General features: G+C 35.2%; 1 protein-coding gene across 1 annotated transcript; it reads left to right on the top strand.

The window, feature by feature from the left end:
• Window positions 1-9,459: 9,459 nt before the first annotated feature.
• Window positions 9,460-13,227, top strand: LOC148191015 (uncharacterized). The gene has a single exon (XM_088102461.1). It carries the CDS (start codon window positions 11,911-11,913, stop codon window positions 13,225-13,227), a length of 1,317 nt encoding a protein of 438 aa, XP_087958587.1. The 5' UTR covers window positions 9,460-11,910.
• Window positions 13,228-27,917: the final 14,690 nt, after the last annotated feature.

Raw genomic sequence — 27,917 nt, 5'->3', positions numbered from 1 at the left:
AAGACTGCCAATAGTAGATGAAGAAGGCAGATAATGAAGAGAAGCTAGTTCACTAGTGAGATACAAGAACAAGTTATGGGTGATTAAAGCTATTGAGATTGAGGCTCCTTATTCAAGGAGAGTAAAGATGGTGACTAGGAAGTTGTTGAAGTTATGTTGGTGTGATGAAAAAGAGAAAAGCACCAATATAAAAAATCCAGATTTTGCTTAATGGTGTCATGCTCGTGACATTAAACAAGCGCTTATTGGGAGGCAACCCAGTTTCTGATTTTTTTTCTTTTTAATTTATTATTTGTGTGGTTTGGATTTGATTTTGCTTTGTAGTAATGACAACATCTACTGATGGATGCTGTACAACATCTACTTAGGGATGCTTGGAGGACTCAGATGATAGCATCAACTAATGGATGCTAGGATGATTTAGATGAGAGCATCTACTGATGGATGTTGTTATGAAGAGGAGCATCTACTGATGGATGCTACTAGATTAAAGCACTTATTGATGGATGCTATGATGATGAAGATTCAGATGAGAGCATTTACTAATGGATGCTACTAGATTAAGGATCTACTGATGGATGCTATGTGATTAGACATCTACTGATGGATGTTACTAACAACATCTACTGATAGATGCTACTAGATCAGGATTTATTTGGCTTTATTTTTATGCTTATTTGAATTTTGTTTATTTTGTTTTTGTTTTAGCTTGCTTATGTACTTGGTTTAATGAATTGTTCTGCAATGGTTTGGTATGATGTGATAAACTGTTGTTTGTGATGAGTAATATTCTTGTGTTCGCTCTATTGGTCTATGATGCATGTTGAGTTAATGATTGGTGAGGCTTTTAAGCATAGATGGTGGTTGCTCATAGTTTTTTTTAAAACCAGATGCATGATTTCAATTGTGATTAATATGTTGGGCAAGATGTTTATCAAATTGTGAAACTTGAATTAACCAGTGAGAGGTTGGACTCTAGAGTTTTTTATTGATTGAATGTTATTGCTTTGGAAGTATGATTGGCTTTGCCTAAGTTTTTATGATTAAACCTCTTGCTTTCTTGTTACACATGATGAAGGCCATTTGTTCTTCTCCCTTATAAGCCAATGCCAATATGTGAACCCAAGAAAGAACAATGTTTTTCTCTAACCTTTGAACCTTGAGCCTAAATTTGAAATTTGAAAAAAAAAACCTTGTTGAAATCCTTGTCTTAAGTTGAGTTGAGTAGAGTATGTTTATATGGTAATGGAGAATGGTTCAAGTTTGGGGTTCTGAGAAACCGGAAAGAACTTTGTGAAAATCTTTAAAGAGCATTCAGCAAAAGAAAAAGCAAAAGAATAAGAAAAGAAAAGGTTAAGCGCAATGAAAGGAAAGTTGGGAATAAGTTGAAGATTGGTTTCTCACATAAAAGGAGAAAGAGAGATTATTTTTAATGTAAATAAATGAATTAAGCACTCTCTTAACTCAAGGAATTTTGTTGTCTAGAAAAACCAATTTTCTTTTTAGCCCGGCCATGTTGCAAGCCTTGATAAGTCGTTTTGATGATAACTTGCTTGTGAGTGTGTTTGATGGTATTTAAATGAAAGGCAAAGTTGATTCATGTGACATTGTGATGGTAGAGTGTAAGAGTGTCACCTCACTATACACCTTTGAGTTTGACTGAAACACTATCCTAGGTGAGGAATTGTTCCATACACTTTATGATAACATTCTTGCTTGGTTGTTGATTATTCATGAGGTTTGCATCTGTTGTGTATGTCTTGATTATGTGAGCACCATAGTTTAAGCTTGATTGGCTAAAGCATCATTATATATTGACTAATCTTTCTATCATGAGCATACATGAGTGATTTACTTATCCTAGAGGAAAATTCTTTTTGGTGTGCTAGACCATTGTAGTATGATTATTTTGTTTAAGCCAAGTTACATTTTGCTTAAGGAAAAGCAAAGTTTCAAGTTTGGGGTTGTGATAACGATTGAAAATACTGTTATCTGTGATGCAATTTTGATATTAAATCAACCTTTTTTTTACTTAGAAGCTTTCTTGAACTCATGCTTTTAGTTTATTTTTATGAATAAGAGAGTTGAGGTTATACTTGATGATTTTATCACTAAATTCCCTTGATTTTGTAGGTTATTGGAATGATTTGAAAGAGGAGTTAAAGTACGAAGAAGTTGGAATGCAGAAAAAGAGAAAAAGATGCAGTGTAGAAAAGTCAGGGTGAGCGGCCCCTCAAGGGCCTTGAGCGCTAGCCATTCAAGGCTGAGCGCCTCTTTAGGGGCCCTAAGCGTCACTCAAGGCTGAGAGCCCCTTTAGGGGCCCTGAGCGCCAGTTTCATGTATCGCACACCGCTTGGGCGCCCTTTTAGGGGCACTGAACGCCATTTCTCTCACAGTTTTGCCTGCTTGCCCCCACTTAGGGCGTTGAGCGCCAACGACATTGGCCCATGATCAAATTTTGATCTATTTAAGGACTTGCACGACCTAGGGTTTGAATCTCTTGATGGCTTGAGCACAAAAACACGCGTTTTGCCCCTTTGGAGGTGGATCTGGGGATGTGGGAGCTCTCTTCTTTAGTTTCCAAGGTATTTCTATCTATTTCACTCCATTGTACACCTAGTTTCTTCATGACGATGGAGAACTAATCTTATTTGTTGTTGGGGAAGATGTAACCTCTAAACTCTCATGAATATGAATTTGTTCTGAATTATTATATGCTTCTTTCATTAATTGTTAGGGATTTTCTCATTTGCTTTATGCTTATTATATTTGGCTTTCTTTGTAATTGCAAAATACCTAGAAACTAGAATATGGAGAATTTCTCCCAAAAGCAATATTGCCCAGGGATGAGGATAGGAGGTTTGGTTGTCTTAAGCTTCTATTCATAACTCAGAATTAATTATTAGGGATGCAAGGGATTGTGGTCTAATAATTAAGGATAGGCTTTCTTCGCCGAGGGATCAAGTTTTAAGTAATTTAGATAGTGATGTTAACAAGTTAATGAAGAAGATGAATTCTTATATGCATGAAAGTACGGATGGTGAAATCTAAACCCCAACAACATTATTATCTCATACTATCAACATCATCCATTCACTCTTGTGTTTTAGCCTCAATTGATCAATTTGTATTCATATTTACTTTTGTTGCATTTGCATTTAAAAACAAACAAAATATCTTTTCAGTCTTAATTAGTTAAGTAATTATACAATTGTCTAGTGTCGTGAGTCTTCTGGGATACGATACTTGGTCTTACCATTTTATATTACTTGACACGATTCGGTACACTTGCCGATGTGTTAACAGGCATAGAGTGAGAACTTTCACGGGAGCTGTTGTTGTGTTTGCTGAGTTAAAGTTTGTCGTCCTTTATGAAGATTCAAAGGAAGTGATCATCCTTTGTAAAGATTCAAAGAAGGTGTTCATCCTTTGTGGCTTTCAAGAGACGTGAGTTTCATCTCTTGGGATAACAAGAGAAGTGTTCTTAACCTTAAAATTGTTTATTTTCTTTGTGATTATAACAATTTGTTGGTTTGTGATAGTGGATCGTTAATTCTTATTTCAGATTAACAATTGGACGGAGGATCTTTGTGATCTGAACTAGTATAAAAATCACTTGTGCAATTTTCTCTCTACCTTGCTCCCTTATTTGTTTTAGTTTATCGTTAAGGAATTTAAATTAAAAGAGAAAATATTTAAAGGCACGATTTGTGATAAGAAACCAATTCAGCCCCCTCTTTGTTTGTTGTTCACGCTAATAATTTCGTTGCATCGCTTTGACAAGTATTGTAGTCAATTAAGACATTTATTTTGAAATTGGATGATAAGAAACTTTTCTGCTTAACCAGTTGGAGGAAGAAATTCTATGTGTCACCCTGATGGACAAATTTATGATCACCAAAATATGATGTCACAAACTTGTTTAACAATCGGCAAGTATGACCGAATCGTTTCAAGTAATAAACTCGGTAAGACCAAGTATTGTTCTCCCAAAGGACTCACGACCTAGTTTAGTTATGTGATTCGTTGATTAGCTAAGACTTAAGAACGAAATAATTGGATTTTAATATGCAAAAGACGAAAATAAACATGTATGCATGAGGTTGATCAATGGCTAAAACAAAAGACAAGCACTTTCAATGAAATATATTGATGAGTATGTTGTTGGGGGTCAATTTCATCTTATCCACTCTCATATATTTTAGGAATTCAACATTCAAGTCATCATTGTTAATGCCACTCTTTAAATTACCTTTCAAGAAGGCTTCTCCCTAATTACGAGTTCATACGATTCCAAGCATTCCTAATAATTAGTTTATTTAGCGCAGGAGCTTAAGGCAACCAATATACTATTGGTAGAAATTCCCCGGATCTAGACTTCCCCGTATCTAGACAAAATCAATAATCATGCATTGAATGAGTTAAACAAAGCAATCCTTGAGCAAAGAGGAAAAACCCTAACTAATGATGAAAGAAAGCATAAGTCTTAGATTAAGATGCAAGCACAAATTCCATAAATGAGAGTTTCAAAAGATTACATTAATTCCCCAACAAACATACAAGGTTTAGTTCACCATATTCATGGTGAACCTAGATGAACAATAATGAAAGAATGAAAGATAAAACCCTAGAAAGATGAAGAGGTAGCCTGAGCATCCAACATCCTCCTTCAAAGGGCTGGAAGAGAGAGTGTTTGCTTCGTTTCTGCCAAAGATACAAACCCTAGGACGTCCTAAAGCTTATATACTATTCTAAAATTACAAAAAATCTAGGTCCAAGCCCATAAGTGTGCCGCTCAGCGGTAAAGTGCCGCTCAACGGTAAGTGCGTGAGTAGTTTCTTCCCCTCAGCGGCCATTTTGCCCCTCAACGGTCCTCCCGTGAGCTCCTGAGTGCCGCTCAGTGGTAAACTGCCGTTGAGCGGTACTTGCGGCTTCTCCTTTTGCACTTTTTGATGTCTTTTCTGATTCCATCTCTCTCCTTCTTCACTTCTTTCACTAAATTCACCTTAAAACCTGCACAAAAACACTGAAATCAAGCATAAACCTGTCCAGCTCTCTTATTTCTGAAAATATGAAGAAAAGCATGATTTCAAGCTAGTTTCTAAGTGTTAAAGGTTGCTTTTAGTATCAATTTAAGCATGAAAATAACAGTTTTTCAACTGTTATCACAACCCTAAGGTTTTAAGGTGGAGGGTAAGGAGAATTATGTGTGTAAATTGAAGAGGTCATGGTAAGAACTAAAACAATCTCCTAGACAATAACATAAGGGGCTTAATTAGTTCATTATCTCTTTAAGTATATTGTAAGTTCTTACGATCCTTGTGTCTATCATAAGATGGTGGAGAATTATTAGTTCTTTTACATGTTGTTGTATTATCTCTTTGGGGTATATTGTAAGTTCTTTTATGATCCTTGTATCTATAATAAGATGTGGAGAATTATGAGTTCTTTTACGTGTTGCGGTATGTTAATGACATATTGATTGCATTACTAGGACTTAGATGAAAAGGTTGAACTTACTACCTGACAGTGAATTCAATATGAAGGATATGGATAAAATTGAAGTGAATTTAGGGATAAAGATAAAGAGAAGTTGAGCCTAGAATAAGTTTTTTTCGTCTTAAAAGAAATACATCCAGTACTAAGACATTTAAAATGGAACATGTTAAGACCATGGGCGCATATTTGACAAGTCTTTATGTTTATAGAGCTCAATACTACTAAATTTAAAAATTAAAGGAATACATGTATAATGTTTCTTATGCTACTACAGTGGAAAAGTTTGATTATGTGATGATATCCATTGTTTCGGTTGAAAAGGTCCGAGGGTCGGTCGTCCTTCCTTGCTCTGCTCTCTTTCGATCATTCAATCCTCTTCGAGAACGCAATCCACTTTGATGGATTGTTGACCTGCAGAAGACACTCTAACGCTTAAGTCAGATATGTTTCATAAAGGGCTCTTTATTGTATTAAGATAGATCAAGTTATTTTACCTAGACATTAATTGTACATTTATAGGGCTTGTGGCAGCCAAGCACAAGCACATTGATTAACCATTAACGGAGTACATTTTTAGGCATTCAAACCCAATAATCAATTATTAATACCTTATATTTGTAAAGTGTAAGGCAATCTAACCCATTAATACATGTTAATATACCTGTTAACTGCCCATAAATGACCATTAACTCCGATCGGTATATTTCATATAATACATAAGTCCCTGTTAAGACTCCGGCAAGTGTACCGAATCGTATCAAGTAATAAACATGGTAAGACCAAGTATAGTTTCCCTAGAGACTCACGACCTAAACAGTTATATGATTTCTTGATTAAATAAGACTTGAAAACAAACTCTTTTGAGTTTAGTATGCAAATACTGAAAAGCAAATATGCATGCAATTTGATCAATTGCACAAAAGTGTAAAGATGAACGGATTTGATATTATGGAATGAATATGTTGTTAGGGTTAGATTTCACCTAGTTTACTCTCATGTATATACGAATTCTACTTCTTCATTAATGTCAATGTCACTATCTAAAATACTTAAAACCCGATTCCTCGGCGAAGAAAGCCTATCCTTAACTTTGAATTTTGGGTCACGGCCAGCAAGAAGGCACACGCGGGATGGATTTTGGGTGATGTTGGCATTTCATTTCATTTCCTTTAGAAGAAGTAGCTACACGCCGCCACCCACAAAGGTTTTATTTTTAGTTTCAATTGGAAAAATAGATGTGGTGTCACGACCTGTGATGAATTTAATTTTAGGAAGCACATTTTCATTTAGTGAACGTCACGACCTCGGGATAGGGTTTTAAGAAGCGTGCATTCATTATAGCTGAAGGTGTCACGGTCTGGGAATTAATTTAGAAGCTCATTTTTTTTCTTTGTTGGAGCGGTGCACACAGTTTTCGTTTTATTAGATTCACACTTGGACCGAGAAGGATTTATATACTCCACATGTTAGCTTACTCATTTTGTTTTATTTCACTGTTAACGTGTTTTCTTTTAAGTGTTGCTCCGTGATGAAATAACATTCCATTTTCTTAGTTTAAGCATAACAACTTTTTTTTTAGTTCTGCACAATGTGCAGTCCAAGGTTTTAGCTTACTCATTGCATTTTTATTTTATTTTACTGTTCATGCACCTTAGCATTGAATGTTTTATTCAAGTGTTTCCATTCACTTTAATGTTATCCATTCTGTTCGGTTATGATAATTTAGTTGTAATGTTACCTTAAGTAAGTTGGGTTGGTCATTAGCGATATTACATTGCTTCTTTGACATTTTTGGACTATACTTGCGTTTCTTTTGCTTTGCCTAGTGATAAGCTGTCGTTGAAGCTATCAAATTAATACTACTTTTGGCAACTTTAGTATTGCCAAGTAGTATCTAAGAAAGTAGATAGGGTTAAAGTAACCCTGAGTCGTCTCCCAACGAACACGGAATTGCTTTTGAATATCTGACTCTTATGCTATGCAATGCTTATGAATAAAAATGATGTTTGGAGAATGTTTAACGAACAAATAATAAACTTTAAAACAGTTATGATTAAATAGGCTAATTCCACTGCTTTTCCAAGATAGATTCGTCATCGGTTATTCATGGATAATTGTTCAATTTATTATTGTTTAAGTTTCAAATTATTTAAAGTACATGCTCAATTAATTTGAGGGCGATCATGCATTTAACCAAAGTAAATTCTCAATCAAATGCAAAACCTTTCTAGATTATTCACAATAAATTCAATCAAAGTACATTCTCAATCAAATTCTATTGTGTTTAATCATGTATATTCTTAAATCTCCTAACCAAGTTAAAAGTTAATCAATCAAAGTAAATTCTCAATTGATTATAGTTGAAATTATTACTATCAACCAAAGTACATTCTCAATTGATAGTAAAAACCATTTAATCATATGAAAGTTCCTAAATTAAATCAAAGTAGAATCTCAATTAAACCTAGAAACCCTAGAACTCATATAATCAATATGCATGTAGATTCAAACACATTATGATGCAAAAATCTTTACTTTTAACAAGATATAGAGATGAAAGACATAGAGAGAGAACAACTTAAATCAATAATCAAAATAAACAATTGCATTAACTGAACTTAACCTCAGAATCCATAATGGAATTACAGCAGAATAGCCCTAGATGCTTAGCTCTCCATGAATGGAGTTGAATACAAGATGAAAGAAAAGAGAGAAGTGGTGAATGAATGATTCCAGTGAAGTCCCCCTGGGTCTCTTTATATAGGTCTTGATTGGGCTTGGACTCTGAATATTCAGTTGACAGAATCTTTTATCTTATATCTTCCAAATAACTAAAAGATTTAGATAATTATAACATTATTTGGAAGATATTTTCTGTTTAAATTAATTTAACAACTGAATTTTATCTTTTAGTTTTTCTAACTTTCCAAAAATTGCACAAATGCCCTGGAATTTTCTCTATCTGCACTTTAGCCCCTTCTGAATTTCTCAAAATTGCACCAAAAGTCCTTGTTTGACCAGACTTTAACCAGAGAAGACTTGTTGACCTAGTTTTACACGCACCAATAATGGCTTGACACGTGGCAGCCCTCTTTCTTCCAATTAGGTTTTCAGATTTGGAAAAGGGCTTCTCCTTTGCTCCTGCGGCGGCTTTGCGTTTTGCAGATCCGAAGATTTGCTATTTTCTGATTGGGTTTCTGCAGGTGTGGATGGCTGCCATGGTTCAAGGAAGAAGATGATCCGTGCAGTGACTTTCGAACAGCGGCGCGATTTTGATTTCTGGTGGAGATGCGAGGAGCTTTGCATGATGAAGATAGTGGCGGAGTGGTGACCGGCGATGATACAAGAAGGCCTAGCACCATTGGGCCTATCACAAGAAGATGGACATTAATAAGGTTGGAAGGTGCCTAGGAAAGTTGCCAAGCAAAGAGGCCAAGAAGAAAGTATTGTGCAACCAACCGTGTAGCACCTTTGAAAGAGTAAATTCAACATTTTCCATGTCCATTATGTAGCCACCAAGATTGTCCATGTGAAACATGCAACCAGCCACATTTTACATGTTTCTCACGTGGAACACAAGCCAAACCATCAAGCTTCTTCACATGAGCACATTTTCCATGTGCAACACACGGCCAACAACATTCTGCACATTTTCATTTAGCTTATGCACATTGTAAATATGCAGAATACATTCCACATTCTCAAGCTTCTCTTCCTATAAAAGGGAGCTTAATTCATTGTAAAAGTTAACTTGAATTGTATAAAGAAATGTTGTTGAATTGGTTCCAGTCACTTCTTCTTCAAGTTCACTGACTTGTGCCTTCTTAGCACACTTATCCTCTAGCTTCCTTCCCTCTTGGAATGCCGTCTGAGCTAGAACCTCTGCCTACACACTCCAAAACCGCACCAGACAATTCATCAAACACCTTCCGTGCGCCTCCAACTACATCTGCGTTTTCCAATTCCGCTGCCACCTCTGGTCCGAAAAGCTGTTCATTCTTGAAGAGTGAAGCTGCTTCCATCATTTGGCATCAAGAGCCAGGTTTCCACGCTGCCACTGCAAGAGCTAAGTTGCTCTTTCATTCATTTCCAGTTTGTCCATGTTGTGTTGTTCTGCTGTCATGCTGTTTTTGAATGTTTTTTTCAATTCTGTTTGGCTTAATTTGTACTTGAGCTTGCTGTTTGTGTTCATACACTGTTCCTTAGTGTTTGTTTTCCATTTTAATCGGTGCAACTTCTTTAATTTTCGTTTGAATCCAGCTTAATCATCATTCCAAGTTTTGTCCAGTTTTGTGCAAGTGTTTGCTGTTTTTCACTGTCAAATGTTTGATTCTGTTCAGCCTATAATTTGTTTCGTTTTAAATGAGTTCAATGCACTGATAGCTATACATGGATCATATAAAGCAATGAGACATTGTCTAGCTTTGATCACATGAGCTAAATCATTGACAACAAGTTGATTCTGTTTTACAAATTCTGCATAACTTTCCAACTCTGGTGCACTAGTTTGAATCTGTTACAGTGCAAATTTCTTGCTTCTTAAGCCTTGTGCAAGTCTCTTTGGTGTTGTTAAGCATTGCTAAAGGTGTAGCAACTCATATTAATCACTGTATTGCAAAAAGTATGGTTGAGTCGTTCAAAATGCTGCAACAAAGTGTTGTTACTGTTTCATCCAAGTTATGCACCGTGCTTCATTTCCTTGCTGTGTTTTAGGTCACCTAATCTCTGCTAGCTCATATTCTAAAGCTAGATCTAGTCAATTAGGACTTTCATAATCTTTGTTTGTGCTTTCCAGCTTTGATTCCACTTAGTTTTCAAATCTGATGCAGTTTTGGTCCAATTTTCTTGAATTTTGGCAACTGCTACTGTCATACGAATCTACTGGCTATTTCTATGCATTCTGAACAATTGAGCAAGTGTATTTTGTCATTTGAAACTTGTGTGCCCTGGTCAAATGGTCATTAAGATGCCTATATGCAAATCACCATTTAAACCATCATTTTTTTCTTAAAATTGGAAGTGGAACATTCATTTTCGGATGTAGAATGTTTCTGTGCTGTTTCAGAAATTAAACATGTTCACAATGATGATATACACTTGTTTGATGTCTCACTTAAGCCTTTGCACCACTGCCAAACAATTTTGACCCTAAAACCACCATTTTCACACCACTTTCTGGTGCAGTAAGCATTTTTGTTGTTGTTTGACATTTGAAATACTTTTAATTTTCATTATTGGATTGGCAAAAGCTGGGTTTAAGTTTCCAAATACATTTATATGCTTATGCAAGTGTATAGCAATCATAAAAAGCAATCTAAACCCTGCAATCCAGATGTGAAAGGTCAAAAACCAGAAAATACAAAATCTACTGTTCTTTGTGGCATTTTGTCAAACAGTTTTGAATTTTATCAAACAGTTTCGAAGCACACAAGTTCATTACTGTTTTGAGTCTTTTCTTACTTGTTTAATCTGTTCTAGTGCCTCTCCTAGGTTCCTTTAGTGTCCCTCCTGTGTTTCAAAGCTTAAGTTCACTTGGATTCAACTTGTTTGGCTTCTAATTTGTGCCCAAAATCTGTTCTGCGAAAATACATTTCTGGTGCAGCAGTTGGTTTTTGTTGACTGTTTGGTGTTTGTTTTGGGTGTTGTGACGAATTGGTGCAGCTGGTTTTACCTCAGATTCCTTGCTCCAAGGGGGTAGCATCTTAGGAAGTGGATGAGGTGTTAAAAAGGCCACAAGCTTGGACTTCAAGTGCACTTCTTTCTTGTTGTTCCAGCACCAATTTCAGCAGCAGTTTCAGCAACCATACCACCTTTTTGCTCATGATTTTGGACCAGCACTTTGTGAAACAGCAGCCACACTTGGCTTTGCTACTTTTGTAAACATTTTATTTGTAATTTTGGCTTGGTATCACGGAACCTTTGTAGTGTCATTAAATTTTATTTCTCATTTGCAACTTAAAGTGACTTGGAAAAATGCTTTTCAAGCAATTCCAAGAGCACCATTGAACATTGTAATAGTTTAGTTTCCACTTGTTAGTGTGAAAGTGTGTCAAGTGGCTCCAGGTGTCATTTGCACTTTCACTTAGGGTCGTGTCTCATTCATTTTCATTTGCTTTACTTTACTTTGCTTATTGATTTTTATGTTTTAAGTCTCCGTGGTACTTAGGAGCGCGTTTCATATAGATAAACCTTCATTTGGTTTCTAGGTGCATTTCATCTTGCATTTAAAACGCTTTTGAAAGATTTCTACCTAGAAACTAAGGTAAGAAACAACCAAAGACACTCTGGCTAGGAAGGACAAGGTTCTTAAGCTTGTCCATTGAGACTCACCTCTCCTTCCTGGGAGCTATTTGGTTAATTTTACCTCTAGAACCTTTCTAGAAATCCTTCACAAAAATTTAAAGAGTTTTGATGTCTTGTTATGAGTCCTATAGGTCTTCTAGGAATTTTAATTTTGATAAGCAACTTAGTTACAAAGGCATCAAAAGAGAACATGATAAAGCTAGAAGGAAGTCTTGTTCATCTTATGAATTTGATAGGATTGAAGATGATTTGTATAAACAAGCTAGTGAAAGTATTCCATTCTTTGGTGATGATATTGGTGCATTAACATACCTAGCTTGGGAAAAGGAAATTGATGGCATGCATTCATTCATGGTGAGAAAAAGTAAATCTGAATCCTTCTATTCTAGAGATAGTGAATCTTATATTCTTAGTCTTTACACTTCTAGTTTTAAAAAGCATGTAAGAGAGTGGTGGGATGACAGGCAATATCATGTTAAGATAGGTAGAAAATATCCCATTTATGATTGGAATGAATTGAAAGCTTGTATGAGAAGAAAGTTTGTGCCTCGAGAAATTGAAAGAAACTTAGAACTTATGAGAGAGCTTATTAGAAAAGGTGAGTCATTCATTCAAAATTTAAGTGGGTTCTCCCGTAGGGAAAGTGAGTTTCTAGAAAAACTTAGGAGGCTATGGGAAGAGACAAGCAAATATAGAATTGAGAGATTAAAAAGAGAAAAACAAAAGCAAGAAATAAGAGAGAAAAGAGAAAAAGAGAGAAGAGAAAAGGAAAGAAAAGAAGAGGAAGAACGAAATAGAAGAGAAGAGGAAGAAAGAGAGAGAAGAGAAGAAGAGAAAAGAAGAGAGCAAGAGAAAAGAGAAGAAGAAAACAAGAGAAGAAAAGAGGAAGAAAGAGAAAGAAGAGAAGAAGAGGAAAGAAGAGAGAAAGAGAGAAAAGAAGCACAAAGAAGAGAAAAGGAAGAAGTTGAAAGAATAATGGAAGAAAAGAAAAGGCAAATAAAGGCAACATCTCCTCCTACCCTAGAAGCTAGATTCTTAAGGGGAGGTTTTCTATTCTCTCACTTTTCTCCATTTATATTTGAATTTTCAAAATTTCACTTTTCTTTCAAAGAATTGGCCACTCCATCTTTAAAAATGTTATCACTTTCAACACATGCAAAGTTCCAACTTGGGTTATGGTTACCTTTATGGTTACCAATAACTCAAGATACAAATAAAATTTCAAATGAAGAAAGGTTTCTTTGTTATATTAAAATTAAAAATTTCAAAATTTGGAAACCTTCTTCTACACATATTCTTTTATATATCTTATTGGGTCAAAGAAAACTAATTAAAGATATGTTTGATGCTTATTGCAGATGGATATTTGACCCAGGAGGAACCCTTATGAAGCTAACAAAAATAAGTCTTCGAAAGCACCATTAGATTTGAGGACAAATCCTTTCCAAGGGGAAGGGGATGATACAAGAAGGCCTAGCACCATTGGGCCTATCACAAGAAGATGGACATTAATAAGGTTGGAAGGTGCCTAGGAAAGTTGCCAAGCAAAGAGGCCAAGAAGAAAGTATTGTGCAACCAACCGTGTAGCACCTTTGAAAGAGTAAATTCAACATTTTCCATGTCCATTATGCAGCCACCAAGATTGTCCATGTGAAACATGCAACCAGCCACATTTTACATGTTTCTCACGTGGAACACAAGCCAAACCATCAAGCTTCTTCACATGAGCACATTTTCCATGTGCAACACACGGCCAACAACATTCTGCACATTTTCATTTGGCTTATGCACATTGTAAATATGCAGAATACATTCCACATTCTCAAGCTTCTCTTCCTATAAAAGGGAGCTTAATTCATTGTAAAAGTTAACTTGAATTGTATAAAGAAATGCTGTTGAATTGGTTCCAGCCACTTCTTCTTCAAGTTCACTGACTTGTGCCTTCTTAGCACACTTATCCTCTAGCTTCCTTCCCTCTTGGAAGGCCGTCTGAGCTAGAACCTCTGCCTACACACTCCAAAACCGCACCAGACAATTCATCAAACACCTTCCGTGCGCCTCCAACTACATCTGCGTTTTCCAATTCCGCTGCCACCTCTGGTCCGAAAAGCTGCTCATTCTTGAAGAGTGAAGCTGCTTCCATCAGGCGACGCGACATCCATGGCAGAATCGTGATTGGGTTCCGAGAATGGAGAAGATGAACGGAGGTTGCGGATGATGCGGTGCAGAGCTTGGGTCAATGGAGGAGATGCGCGACATGGTGGAGCGATGGTCGCGGTGGAGGTTGACGGCAAGGTTGGAGATGGTGGGGGCGCGGATGGAGAGTTGGATCGCGGTTTCACGGTGATGTCGCGGCGTCTTGGTTGAGGCACCATGGTGGTCCGTTGATGCGCCAGCGAGAAAGGAAGGAGATGATGTTCTGGCCGTGGCAACGACTTGCGACATTGGCGGGAGTGGCGGAAGCGGAACGGTGGCTAGGGTTTCAGTGGGTGGAAGATGATGCTCATGTGTTAGGGCTGAGGTGTCATGGATGGTGATGTGGCAAAACCTGATTGGCTCACTGATTAGTGAAAGGATGACTGATGTGGCATCATCTGGACGGTTTGATATGTTAGTGGAGGATTTGGACACGTGGCAACATCTGATGGAGTTTGGCTTAGGAGGGGTATGGGTAAGGAAATTTAGGGGTGTAGGAGAAAAGGCTTAGTGTTTGGGCTTGGTTGTTGGCCTGTTTCAGAAATAGGAGTGTATGTAGGAATTTTAGGAGGTGTAAGGATAAAGTCTGCCATTTTGGCACATTTGTATATTACTTTGCAAATAAAATATGATTTTGGGCCTTGAATTGCCATTTGAACCAATATAACTTATATTCTCAACTGCACAAATAAACATTAGAACATCCAAGAATAATTTATGCGCTAAAACTCACTTTTTACGTCTCTTTAATTCCCAAACCCAACAATTCCAATCATTACAAATTCATTTAAAATCAACCATTTAAGCACAATTATGTCATCAAAAATTTGAGTTTTAAAGCATAAATGTGGGCATAAATATGCACTCATCACCTGGCATTCTATGAAATCTGATTGTGTTCTTGCAATGCGTATATGCTTGGTTGCCCAATTGGTGATTGCATCTTCGCTTAGTCGATCAATCTGTATAGAACACATTGGATGGAATGGGTGTATTGCGTTCGCTTAGTTCGCGGTTATGATAGCATGATTGGTCTTTGCTTAGTTGATTCATTCATGTTGGATTAGAGGTTAGAGTATTTTATTCATGAGACTCTTGCACTTTAATTGTCATGTCACTGCTCTGATTTGGCTCAATATTCAATCTGTTTTGTGCTTGCGATTGGGTATACGCTTAGTTGCCTAATCGGTGCTTAATCTTCGCTTAGTTGATTAGGCTGTATGGTGTAGGACTGATTGGATTTGTGCATTGAATTCGCTTAGTTTGTAATTTTGAAGACCGGATTAGCCTTCGCTTAGTTGGGTGATTCATGTTCGATTTGGATCAGAGTAGTGTGTAATTGTCATTAATCTGTGATTGGAAGCATGTAATTGAATTAGTGACCAACCGTTTTAATTCTATGTTTACATCAGTGTTTATATTCGTGTTTTAATTTAGTTCATTTGCATTCACAAACTCTTCACCAACCCCCCTCACTATGTGTCTGACCTAATTCTCGAACCACATTTGGTCCTTGAGAGACAACCTAGGAGTCACTTCCTAGTCTATACTGAATTTATTTGCAATAAAATTTGTATGGAGTGTTACACCCATCATACCTTCCGGTACTTATGCAAATCATATATCATGCTAACGAATGAGTTAAACAAAGCAAGCAGTACGCGAAGAAGAATTACCCTAACAATTAATGAAAGAAGCATACATAATCAAGAATCAATTCAATACATGAGAGTTTACAAAGGTTACATCATTCTCCAACAACAAATAGAGTTTAGTTCACCATTGACTTGGTGAAACTAGATGAATAATGGAAAAGAATGAAAGATAAAACCCTAGAAATTGAAGATAGGAGCTTCCGCATCCAAATCCGCCTCCGAGGGATCAAAGAGTTTGTTTTTATGCCTATTCCGTCCAAATATATGAACCCTAGGACATCCAAGTCCTTAAATAGAACATAAAAATAACAGAAAATGGGTTCAAGCCCACGAGACTAACGCTCAACGCCCCACTTAGGGCGCTGAGGTGGTGTGCGAGTCAGAACTGGCGCTTAGGGTCAGCTCAAAGGGCAAGCAAGCGTGGGCGACTCGAGGGAGTGGCGCTCAGCGCCCCTGAAAAGGGCACCCAAGCGCGAGCAAGGTGCATCCTACGCTAAGGGCTCTAGAAAAAGGGCAACCAAGCGTGAGACAGTGTACTCTGGCGTTGAGGGCCCCTAAACTAATTTATGTTTTTCCATCTCTTCTTGAGTTCCAACTCCTTAATACTTCAACTCTTGCTTTCATCACACCAACTCATCAATTGCTTTCAGTCCACCTTCTTGACTCATCTTGAATATGGAGCGTCAATTTCTATCACCTCATTCTCTTTGAAGTCTTTCACAACCCACAACTTGTTCTTGAATCTTACAGATTAACCATGTTTGAATTGTGCATCCAACAAGTCATCATGAAGCATCCTTCCTTTGTCATCTTTTTCTTCTTCCCTATCCTGTGACAAGAAACAATTTTTACCTTTGATGACCGACTTTGCAGCTTTATGGCTAGTCACGGGTGCATCCTTACATGCAGCTTTATGATTAGTCTCCTTTTCTTGAATCTGCTGCTCAGCTTTGAAGACATTAAAGATCACCTTTTCCTCTCGGTCTTGAAGCAGTATCATCCCATCATCCACATTGATGATTGTTTTTTCCGTTTTCATAAACGGCCTTCCAAGAATAATTGGGATCTTCTCATCTTCCTCCATCTCCATCACCACAAAGTCCACCAGGAATTTAAGTTTGTATATAAAAACCACAACATCTTCCGCTACATCATAGGGTTTCTTTGAAGACTCATCCGCCATAAACAAAGTCACCTTTGTTGGCTTGACTTCAAGACCACCAATCCTTTTGAGCATAGATAAGGGCATCAAATTAATGCTTGACCCTAACTCAATTAAGGCCTTCCTTATATTCTCCTTCCCAATGACGCAAGGAATAGTAAAGCTTCCTGGATATTTCACTTTTAGAGGAAGTGGTTTCTTCACAATAACACTGCAATCTCCCTTTTCATCCACAGTCTCCTCATCTAAATATCTCTGTTTCGTGAGGAATTGCTTCATGTGCTTTGCATAAGCAGGAAAGTACTGCAGTGCTTCGGTCAAAGGTATAGTAATCTGCAATTGTCTTAAGATATCTTTAAACCACTCATATTGTCTCTCTTTCTCTATTTTATCACTCTCCTTCGGATAAGGAAGAACTTTTTCACTTTTCTCAAAAATTTTCACTTTAAACTCAGTATTAGCCCGAAAACTCCTGTCAGGCATATCCTCCAACTTCTTAGCCAATTGGCCAACCTGTATCTCCCAATTTCTAATTGCAGCTTCAGTTCTCTTGTGGTTGGAGATAGTTACCTGCAAAAATTGTTGAAAGGTTTCTTCGAGCTTTGAAGTTCTATCAGATAATGCAGATATTTGTTGCCATTGTGATTGTTGCTGCGGTAGTCTATTGAATTGTCCTGCTTGCCCAGATTGCCCAAATTGACCTTGACCCATACTTGGGTGAGGTTTCCCCCTTGGTTGAAATTACCTTGGCGAAATTGATTGCCCATATAGTTGACGTCTTCTTGGGCCTCCACTAGAAAAGCACATTGACCATTGATATGATCACCACCACATAATTCATAGGGTTTTTGTTGAACCTCTGAAACATTCTGCAATTCCTTTTTCAATTGAGAGAATTTCTTCATCAAATTCTCCAATTGTTGAGTGATAATCTTATTCTATGCAAGCAAAGCATCATGAGATTGTAACTATAAGACTCCTTCTGCTGAGATGGAGCTCCTCTTTCATTATGCATCTTATTGTCATTAGTAGTCATGTTGTCAATCAACTCATAGGCTTCCTCTGGAGTCTTGCACTTGATATTACCTCCAGCCAAGGCATCCACCATCAATTTAGTTTGTGAATCAAGATCTCGAAGGAAAAGAATGACTATTGTGGCTTCATCAAAGCCATGTGTGTGCGTCTTTCTCAACAAGCTCTTGTATCTATCCCATGCTTGACCTAAAGTCTCTTCCCTGCCTTGCCTGAAAGAGGAAATTTCCTGTTTACCTTTTATTGATTTTCGACTGTGGGAAGTATTTGTTCAAGAACTTTGCAACCACATATTCCCATTCAGTAAAGCTATCTTCTAGGAAAGAAATTAACCATAACTTAAAATTGCCTTCCAATGAGAAAGGAAACAAACTAAGCTTTATAGCGTCATCTAGAACTCCATTGATCTTCACAGTGTTGCAAATCTCGTTGAATATGGTCAGATGCTCATATGGACTTTCATGAGATAGTCCATTAAATTGGTTGCTCTTCACCAATTGTATCAACACACGCTTTACCTCCATGTTTGCAGCATTGGCCATCAACCTTGCAATGCTATTAAAATGATGAGGGCTGATAACAGTTGAAAAACTGTTATTTTCATGCTTAAAATTGATACTAAAAGCAACCTTTAACACTTAGAAACTAGCTTGAAATCATGCTTTTGGTCATATTTTTAGAAATAAGAGAGTTGGACAGGTTTACGCTTGATTTCAGTGTTTTTGTGCAGGTTTTAAGGTGAATTTGGTGAAAGAAGTGAAGAAGGACAGAGATGGAATCAGAAAAGACATCAAAAAGTGCAAAAGGAGAAGCCGCAACTGCCGCTCAGCGGTAGTTTACCGCTGAGTGGCACTCAGGCAGTCATGTTGGATCCGCTGAGGGGTGAAAAGGCCGCTGAGGGGAGAAAAACAACTCACGCACTTACCGCTGAGCGGTAGTTTACCGCTGAGCGGCACTATTTTTGGGCTTAGGCCTAATTTTCTATAATTTTAGAATAATATATAAGCTTTAGGACGTCCTAGGGTTTGTATCTTTGGGAGAGACGAAACAAACACTCTCTTTTCCATCCCTTGAAGGAAGATCTTGGATGCTCAGGCTACCTTCTCCTCTTTCTAGGGTTCTATCTTTCATTCTTTCATTATTGTTCATCTAGTTTCACCATGAATGTGGTGAACTAAACCTTGTATTGTTGTTGGGGAATCAATGTAGTCTTGTGAAACTCTCATATATGGAATTTGATTTAATGTCTTATATTAAGATATATGCTTTCTTTCATCTTTAGCTAGGGTTTTTCCTCTTTGCTTATTGCTTGCTTTGTTTAACTCATTCATTGCCATGATTATTGATTTTGTCGATACGGGAACGTACGAGGAAGTCTAGATCCGGGGAATTTCTCCCAATAGCATATTGGTTGCCGTTAAGCTCCTGCACTTTAAGAACTAATTACTAGGAATGCTAGGAATTGTATGAACTCGTAATTAGGGATAGGCCTTCTTGCAAGGTAATTTAGAGAGTGGCATTAGCATTGATGATAAGAATGATGAATTCCTGAAAATATATGAGAGTGGATAAGATGAAATTGATAACCCCAACAACATACTCATCCATCTAATTCATTGAAGTGTTTGTATTTTGTTTTTCTCCATTGATCAAATTCATGCATACGTATTTAATTACCGTCTCTTGCATTGAAACCTATAATTAATTTGTTCTTAAGTCTTAAATAATCAACAAATCACATAGCTAAACTAGGCCGTGAGTCCTTTGGGAAAACGATACTTGGTCTTACCTTGTTTTATTACTTGATACGATTCGGTCACACTTGCCGATTGTTAAACAAGTTTGTAGCGCCATTTTTCGGTGTTCATAAATTTGTCATCAAGTTCCAACTCCTTACTACTTCAATTCTTCTTTCAAATCATCTCAATTTCTGTAGAAAATAAGGAAATCTAGCACAAAACCATTAATTCACCTTCAACTCTCTTATTCATCAAAACTGTGATTCCAAGCTAGTTTCTAAGTCAAAAAGGGTGTTTTTAGTATCAAAATTAAGTATCAAATAACGGTAAATTCAGCTATTATCAGTCCCCCAACCCCAACCAAGATCTTTATTGAAATAGGTGCGTAGGGATTATTATAAGCTTAAGAGAGGTCACTCACGTTGTATTTAGGGAGCCTATTTTTTGTGTGCTTTATGTCTTCATTCTTTTATGCACCTTGGAATCACCGAGTAGCGCAATCTAGGAGTTCACTTTTGAATCTCCTTCCGCCCTAGGTTGAGGTGGATTCCCTTTTGAATCACTGAGCGGCGTAATCTAGGAGTTTGCTTTTGAAGCTCCTTCCACCCTGGGTTGAGGTGGATTCGCTTTTAAATCACCAAGTGACGCAATCTAGGAGTTCACTTTTGAAGCTCCTTCCACCCTGGGGTGAGGTGGATTCGCTTTTGAATCACCGAGGGGCGGAATCTAGGAGGTTGCTTTTGAAGCTCCTTCCGCCCTCGGTTAGGCAGATTCGCTTTTGAATCACCTAGCAACACAATCCACGAGTTTGCTTTTGAAGCTCCTTCCGCCCTTAGGTTGAGGTGAATTCTCTTTTGAATCACCGAGCAGCACAATGTAGGAGTTCTTTGGAAGCTCCCACCACTTAAGTATTAGGTGATTTCGTTTTAAATTACTAAGTGGCATTTTCCACTTGAATTTTAAGAGAATTCGTTTTGGAATCATTGAGCGGCATTCGCCACTAGAATTTGAAGTGAATTCCTTTTAGAATCACTGAGCGCCATTCGCTACTAGAATTTTAAGTGAATTCGTTTTAGAATCACTGAGCAACATTCGCCACTAGAATTTTAAGTGAATTCGTTTTAGAATCACTGAGCATTATTCGCCACTAAAATTTTATGTTAATTCATTTTAGAATCACCGAGCGACATTCTTTAGTTGGCCGAGTGGTTTGTGCGCAGGGTCCTGTCACCTACACTGAAGATAAAATAGCAATTCGAATTTGAATGGTGAGGAAAATGTAGCCAATCAAATTAATATCAAAATAGTTTAGGTTATGAAGTCGGATGGCTAGGCAGGCGAGTTCGTTCGGTCTCCGGTCAAACGTTTGAAGGCCAAAAAGGAGGAGTTTGAATTAAGATGTGTCACGGATGAGTTGTAGGTGTTTTACTACCTTGAGACCTGCAAAATAGATGAGGCCATTGACTATGATAATATAAATAGGCACCGCTCGGGATACGCTGAACGAGGGTAGATGTGCCCATTTGATGCTCGCACGAGAGCAAGGCCATTGAAACCTAACAAGGCTGAACGTAGGTGAACTAAATGACCGAGCGAAAAAGGACTGAATCTTCCTGTGCAGGATTTTTTACTCACAAAAATATGCGTTAAACAAAATAAAGTAAACGCTTCAATATTTTATAATTTATAAAAAGCCAGTGGAGAGACAAGGTTGAATGTTGGTGGTCCAACTGACCGAGCGGTAAGGGATTGAACCTTCCTATGCAGGATATTCTTACTCACAAAAATATATATGGGTTAAACAAAATATTTAATATTTTATAATCTTCTTTTATAATGAAAAGTCATTGGAACCTGACAAGGTTGAATGTTGGTGGTCCAACTTATCGAGTGGTAAGGGGTTGAACCTTCTTCACAAGGTTGATCGTTGGTGGTCCAATTAACTAAGCGGTAAGGGGTTGAACCTTCTCGACAAGGTTGAATGTTGGTGGTCCAGGTAAGGGGTTGAACCTTCTTGTGCAGGATATTTTTACTAACAAAAATATATATGGGTTTAAACGAAATATTTAATATTTTATAATTTATTTTAATAATAAAAATTTATTGGAACCTGACAAGGTTGAACGTTGGTGGTCCAACTGACCGAGCGGGAAGGGACTGAACCTTCCTGTGTAGGAATTTTTACTAACAAAAATATGCCTTAAACAAAATAAAGTAAATGCTTCAATATTTTATAATATTCTTCTTTTGTGTAATGAAAAACCATTAGAACCTGACAAGGCTGAACGTAGGTGGTCCAACTGACCGAGCGGGAAGGGACTACCCTCTTGTGCAAGATATTTTCACTCACAAAAATATACGTTAAATAAAATAAAGTAAACGCTTCAATATTTTATAATTTATAATTTATAATTTATAATGAAAAGTCATTAGAACCTGACAAGACTGAAAGTATGACTGAACCTTCTTGTGCATGATATTTTTACTCACAAAAATATGCGTTAAACAAAATAAAGCAAACACTTCAACATTTTATAATTTATAATTTATAATGACAAGCCATTAGAACCTGACAAGGCTGAACGTATGATTGAACCTTCTTGTGCAAGATATTTTTTCTCACAAAAATATGTGTTAAACAAAATAAAGTAAACACTTCAGTATTTTATGATTTTCTTTTTTGTGGAGGCATTTAATTTGTTGCCTTGTAAACCTCTAATGGTTACCTTAAAGTTTTCAAAACAAAACACATTCCTTTAGAAATTATTATTGAATTTTTTGCTCTTGTTGCAAAACCTAATATTGATCCAAAGTACCAATGTCGAGACCGAACGCGCGTTTGGTTTCTCGTGGTTTTCTTAGGGATGCCGCTCCGACAAACGGTGGGCGCCAGAATGTTTCGGTTGAAAAGATCCGAGGGTCGGTCGTCCTTCCTTGCTTACTCTCTTTCGATCATCCAATTATCTTCAAGAACGCAATCCACTTCGATGGGTTGTTGACTTGTAGAAGATACTCTAACGCTCAAGTCAGATATGTTTCATAAAGAGGTCTTTATTTTATTAGGATAAATCAAGTTATTTTATGTAGACATCAATCGTATATTTATAGGGTTTGTGGTAGCCAAACACATTGGTTAACCATTACGGAGCATATTTTTAGGCAATCAAACTCAATAATCAATTATTAGTACCATATATTTGTAAAGCTTAAGGCAATCTGACCTATTAATACATGTTAATATACCTGCTAACTGTCCATAAATGACCATTAATTAACTTCGATCGGTATATTTCATGTAATATACACATTACATCAAATCTTAGCCAAATAGTTAATCTAGTGAATATGTATGTGAGCAAAACTAAGAAAGAGCATTAACAAAATGTGAATTGAGATACTTAAAGAAACTAGAGACATTTAAATTTCACTTAATAATGATTTATAATGTACCCCAAAAGGGTATTTTCATTATGAATACATTGCATACTTGGTTAGTAAACAAATTATTATAAACTACACTTTTAAAATGGACAAGTCTATGGTTAATTGGACTAATCTCCGATCAATATTGGTCTTATCAGAACTAGAATATATAACATTGGTTGATGTAGTTAAAGAGGAGATATGTTTAAAAGGTTTAGATATTAAAATATTTATTTTCTATCATAGTAAAGCAAAACATATTAACAAAATAAATATTTCATCGCCTTATAGTTGTTAATGTTAACAACTAGTATATCTATTGTAAAATAGTAATCTTTTTGTATATGTTATATTAATTAATTGTCAATATATATTTTTAATTAATATATATGATCGTTTCTGATTTTACAATTTATTATTAAATTTAGAATAATATATATATATATATATATATATATATATATATATATATACTGTTTACAAATATTAATCAACTCATTTTTAATTTTTATCATTTAACATGATTGTTCTTTTCTATTCCACATTTCTTTTTCTTTAAATTCTAGATTTTTTTATCATAAAAGTAAAAGAAAAAATAGTTAAAATTTATTTACATCGTGTTAGTCAAAATGCTGCTACTCTAGCAATTATAAATACATATTTTTATTTTTATAACAATAAATTAAATGTTAAGATTGATAATGTTATTTTGAATTTATAAAATCTCATAGAAAAATAGTTATCCACGTCAAAAGTTACAGAAAATTATTAATCTAAAAACTTTTCGAATTTAATTTTTGCTAAGATGTTTAATTAATATTTTTACTTAAAAATACTTACTTTCTTTTTCTTTTAAAAACTTCTCTAAAGAATATAATAAAAAACATCGTCATAAAATTAATCTAAGCTAGGTAGTGAATGGTATAAAACTACTCTATGCTCATGTCCACATTTCAAACTATGTTAAAAAATATGGTTTTGTGTGAGAATGATTAAATTGTATAGTTTTATAACATTTTATACTTTTTAACTGCTATAACACTCGCGTTACATGCTGAGGGTGGATTTTGTTGCAACATGCATGTTAAATATAATGTGAAATATTCTGTATAATGTATATTTGAAACAACGCCGCAGAATTCATCACTTCTATTTAAATTTTTAACAGAAACAAATTAAAGTCAAAACTAAAAAAAAATATAACAATCATGCATGTTAGGAAAATAACATTTTAGTTAATTAACTTTAGTTATATATAACTAAATCTGATTCTGAAATTTAGAACATTCATGTTCCTTTCAGCAACTCTTATAACCATTAGTGAGTTTTAATTGATTTTTCTGGTAATTTTTTAAACTAATGCTTCAGGGGTTCTTCACTTTGTATATATATGTGAGTGTATAATGTGTTTGACAAATATTTTGTTCGTACTCATTAAATAATTTAATGTCATTAACGGGCGTACATAAATAAATAATAAAAACATAGTTTATAAAAAAAATTACATCAAACATTAAGTTTCTAATTATTAACTCACTATCAACATCTCTATCACATAATCCAATGATGGAAACATACAATGTTAACAAATTATAATTTCAAAAACTAAATTCAGTCAAAATTTTGATTAGAAAAAAAAAACAAGACTTATCATGACAGATATATACAAGGTTTGCAATATAACCTATGAACGATACCCTATATTTTGGTTAACATTAGTTTTTCTTTTTCTTTTTTTAAAGCAATTTAACTATTTTACGCTAGGTTTAGATCACAATCATACGACTCCCAGTTTAATCTTCTATTTATCCAAAGGATAAAGTGATTTTAAGTTTTATGAAGAAACTCAATTGTTTTTTTTTTCATTGTTAAGTTTATTTAATTATATCAATTTCGTTATTCTTGCGTGTGTCTATAAAATCGTTTTTAAATTATTCTATTATATTATAGGCATTTCCGTTAAATTTTCTTAAAAAAATATATTACAAGAGATAAATAATAAATGTAAGTTGTCTTCTCTCCTTCCACATCTCTATAAATCATAAATCACCGTAACTTTTGTTGATAAATAAGTTTAATTGGACATTAATCACTTTACATTTTTATCTATATATCATGATTATAATATTAAGGTTTAATACATCATTTGGTCCCAACTTTTGGGGGTTTGGTTCAAAATGGTCCTACCTTTTGAAAAAGTTCAATAAGGTCTCATATTTTGTTTAAAAATGTTCAATTGTCGTTAAAAACTTAACGGTGTTGATGCCACTATAGCCAAATCTGAGTGAGGTGTTATGTTGGATGATTACGTGACACTGTGAAGTGAAGTGAGTTGGTGGAAATATTTTAAAAAAATAAAATGACTTAATTTGGGTGGTATGTTGAAGTGTGGGTTAAACCAAAATTAATTTTATCTAAGACTGATTTGGGAATTTCTAAGTAAAACATTGTGCTGCAAGTGGTTCCAAATAATTAGGGTTGGAGATTTCGGGATTTCTTTTAATTATAATTAATTAGGGTTGGGATTTCCTTTTAATCACTTTTAGTTATCAATTTCTATTAATTTCTGAATTCTAATTGAGGTTTGAACCCTAAATTTAATTCTGAAATGCTTGTTTCACACCTAAAGAACTCTAATAACAACTTTTTTTCCAAATCATTTTTTTGTCTCGAACAAACCCAACTTGGGAGGGTGTTCTTCGGTCACGCGCGAGAGAAGCTCGCTATGGGGAGGCGCTCTTCTTTTTTGTTTCTGGTTCTGTTGTGGCTTTGTAGGGGGAGATATCATTCTTTGTCTTCCCTTTCTTCTCTGTTTCTGGTTGGTTTTTTGTAGGAAGGAGAAGCAAGTTTCGGTGGCAGAATCATCGTCAATCAAACAAAATATAATTAAACCCTAATCCCAAATACAACAACATCAACTTATTAGCCTTGATTAGGACCACTTATCTCACGCACGCACGTACGGTGTTCCAATTTCATTTTGAAGGAATCACCAACCAAAACCACTTGCAGCACAATGTTTTACCCAGAAATAATGCCTAAATCAGTATTACATAAGGGTAATTTTGCTTTAACCCACACTTAAACCTACCACCCAAATTAAGTCATTTTATTTTTTTAAAATATTTTCACCAACTCACTGCTCTTCACAGTGCCACACATCATCCAACATAACACCTCACTCAGATTTGGCCACAGTGGCATCAACACCGTTAAGTTTTTAACGGCGTCCATGAAAATGACCAAATTGAACATTTTTAAACAAAATATGGGGCCTTACTGAACTTTTTCAAAAGGTGAGACCATTTTGAACCAAACCCCGAAAAGTTGGGACCAAATGATGTATTAAACCTAATATTAATAATGAAATTTTCTAAAACTAAAGATACGTTTTCATCTTTTTAGGATATAGTACTTCTTAGAAATTTAGATTGATTTTATCAAGTAATCTCATAGGATTTTTTACTTTATGGACTAACCTACAACTTTCTCTATGGAAAAGTAAGCATGGAAGCCGTATACTTTCTCCATTTTCTCATAAAGTTCACGTTGTTAGGTTTGATGACTTAATTAATAATCAAAGATTGAATTGATTACTACTTATAAACGTATATTAGTAATAAATTGGTTTGCTAAAATCAAGACTTAAACACTAAAAGGAGGAGAATTAGGGAACATATGTGAGTTCAAACCTTTGACGTAAGTAATTATAATTAAAATTCTTCTTTTTATGTTACCTATCACTTACTATGGATAAGTCATAATACGATGGCTTCTAAATTCAATGCGTTTCAACTTATGACGTTTAATAAACTTCTAAAGCTCATTATTTCAAACTTGAAATTTACGAATCTTCCTAGTGTATACACCATGTTATTTTCAAAGCTTAGTTTAACTATATGACGCGTTTGATAGAAAAGCTTTTACAAACACTCTTAAGATAATAGAAATAAATATGAAAAATGAAATTAATATTCTGAAAATTTTAAGAGTGTTTTTCAACTTCTCTCAACCTCATTCTCACCAAATTCCTTACAATAGTTCTTTTAAATCTAAGTGTTTGACACATTGCAAACTTTTTTTACAATATCTGAAATTCTTTACTTCGTAACCAAAAAATTTGGATATTAAAACCAAACGTTATTTTAATTCAAAATTTTAAAATAATGAATTTGTAATTTCTTTATACATTATTTTATATAAATTTTGTATTAAGAAGTGGATTTTTATCTTATATATAATCAATATGTAATTTGGTTTTGGATAGTTTGAGGTTTTGAAAATCTTATATCAATTAAAATTAAAAAAAATTTAAAATATAAAACTAAAACAAATTTAAAATACATAAAGAGTTGAAAACTTAACAATATGAATTGTTTTTTATTTTTTAATATCCTTAACTGTACACTTGAATTTTTCACAAGAAACAAAACTCATAAAAATTAAATGTTTAAAAAGTTAATGAAAATTATTGTTTCTATAACTGTCAATAATCCTATATCATTTATAAGTCTCCAAAATAAATAATATCTTGGATGTATAATGATTGATCCAAATGATGTCACTCAGCGAATTTTGAATCGAAACATTGGTGTTTACCGTTGAGTTAATAATAAAACATATTGGTTCTTTAAGCCTTCCACTAGGGATAACTAGTCATTCTCCTTATACTTTATTCTCCTTATACTTCAAGTGTGTTAAAACTCCAGCTTTCAAAACAAATAATATCTTGAATATATGATATAAGAATATGACTTCACCATACCAATTATTTTTGAAGTTAGTTCACATATAATTTAGTTGACTATGGCTTCGTTTTTTATTACTTTTATTTAGAAGTATTATTATGGGAAAAATCATTTTAAAATGTTCATTAATCTTTCTATACGTGTCATCACCATTTGGTGG

Source organism: Vigna umbellata, chromosome 11 (genome assembly GCF_029865625.1).
Source record: "Vigna umbellata cultivar VRB3 chromosome 11, Vumbellata_1.0, whole genome shotgun sequence".
NCBI classification, from domain to species: domain Eukaryota; kingdom Viridiplantae; phylum Streptophyta; class Magnoliopsida; order Fabales; family Fabaceae; genus Vigna; species Vigna umbellata.
This window is presented reverse-complemented; position numbering and strand designations above follow the sequence as displayed.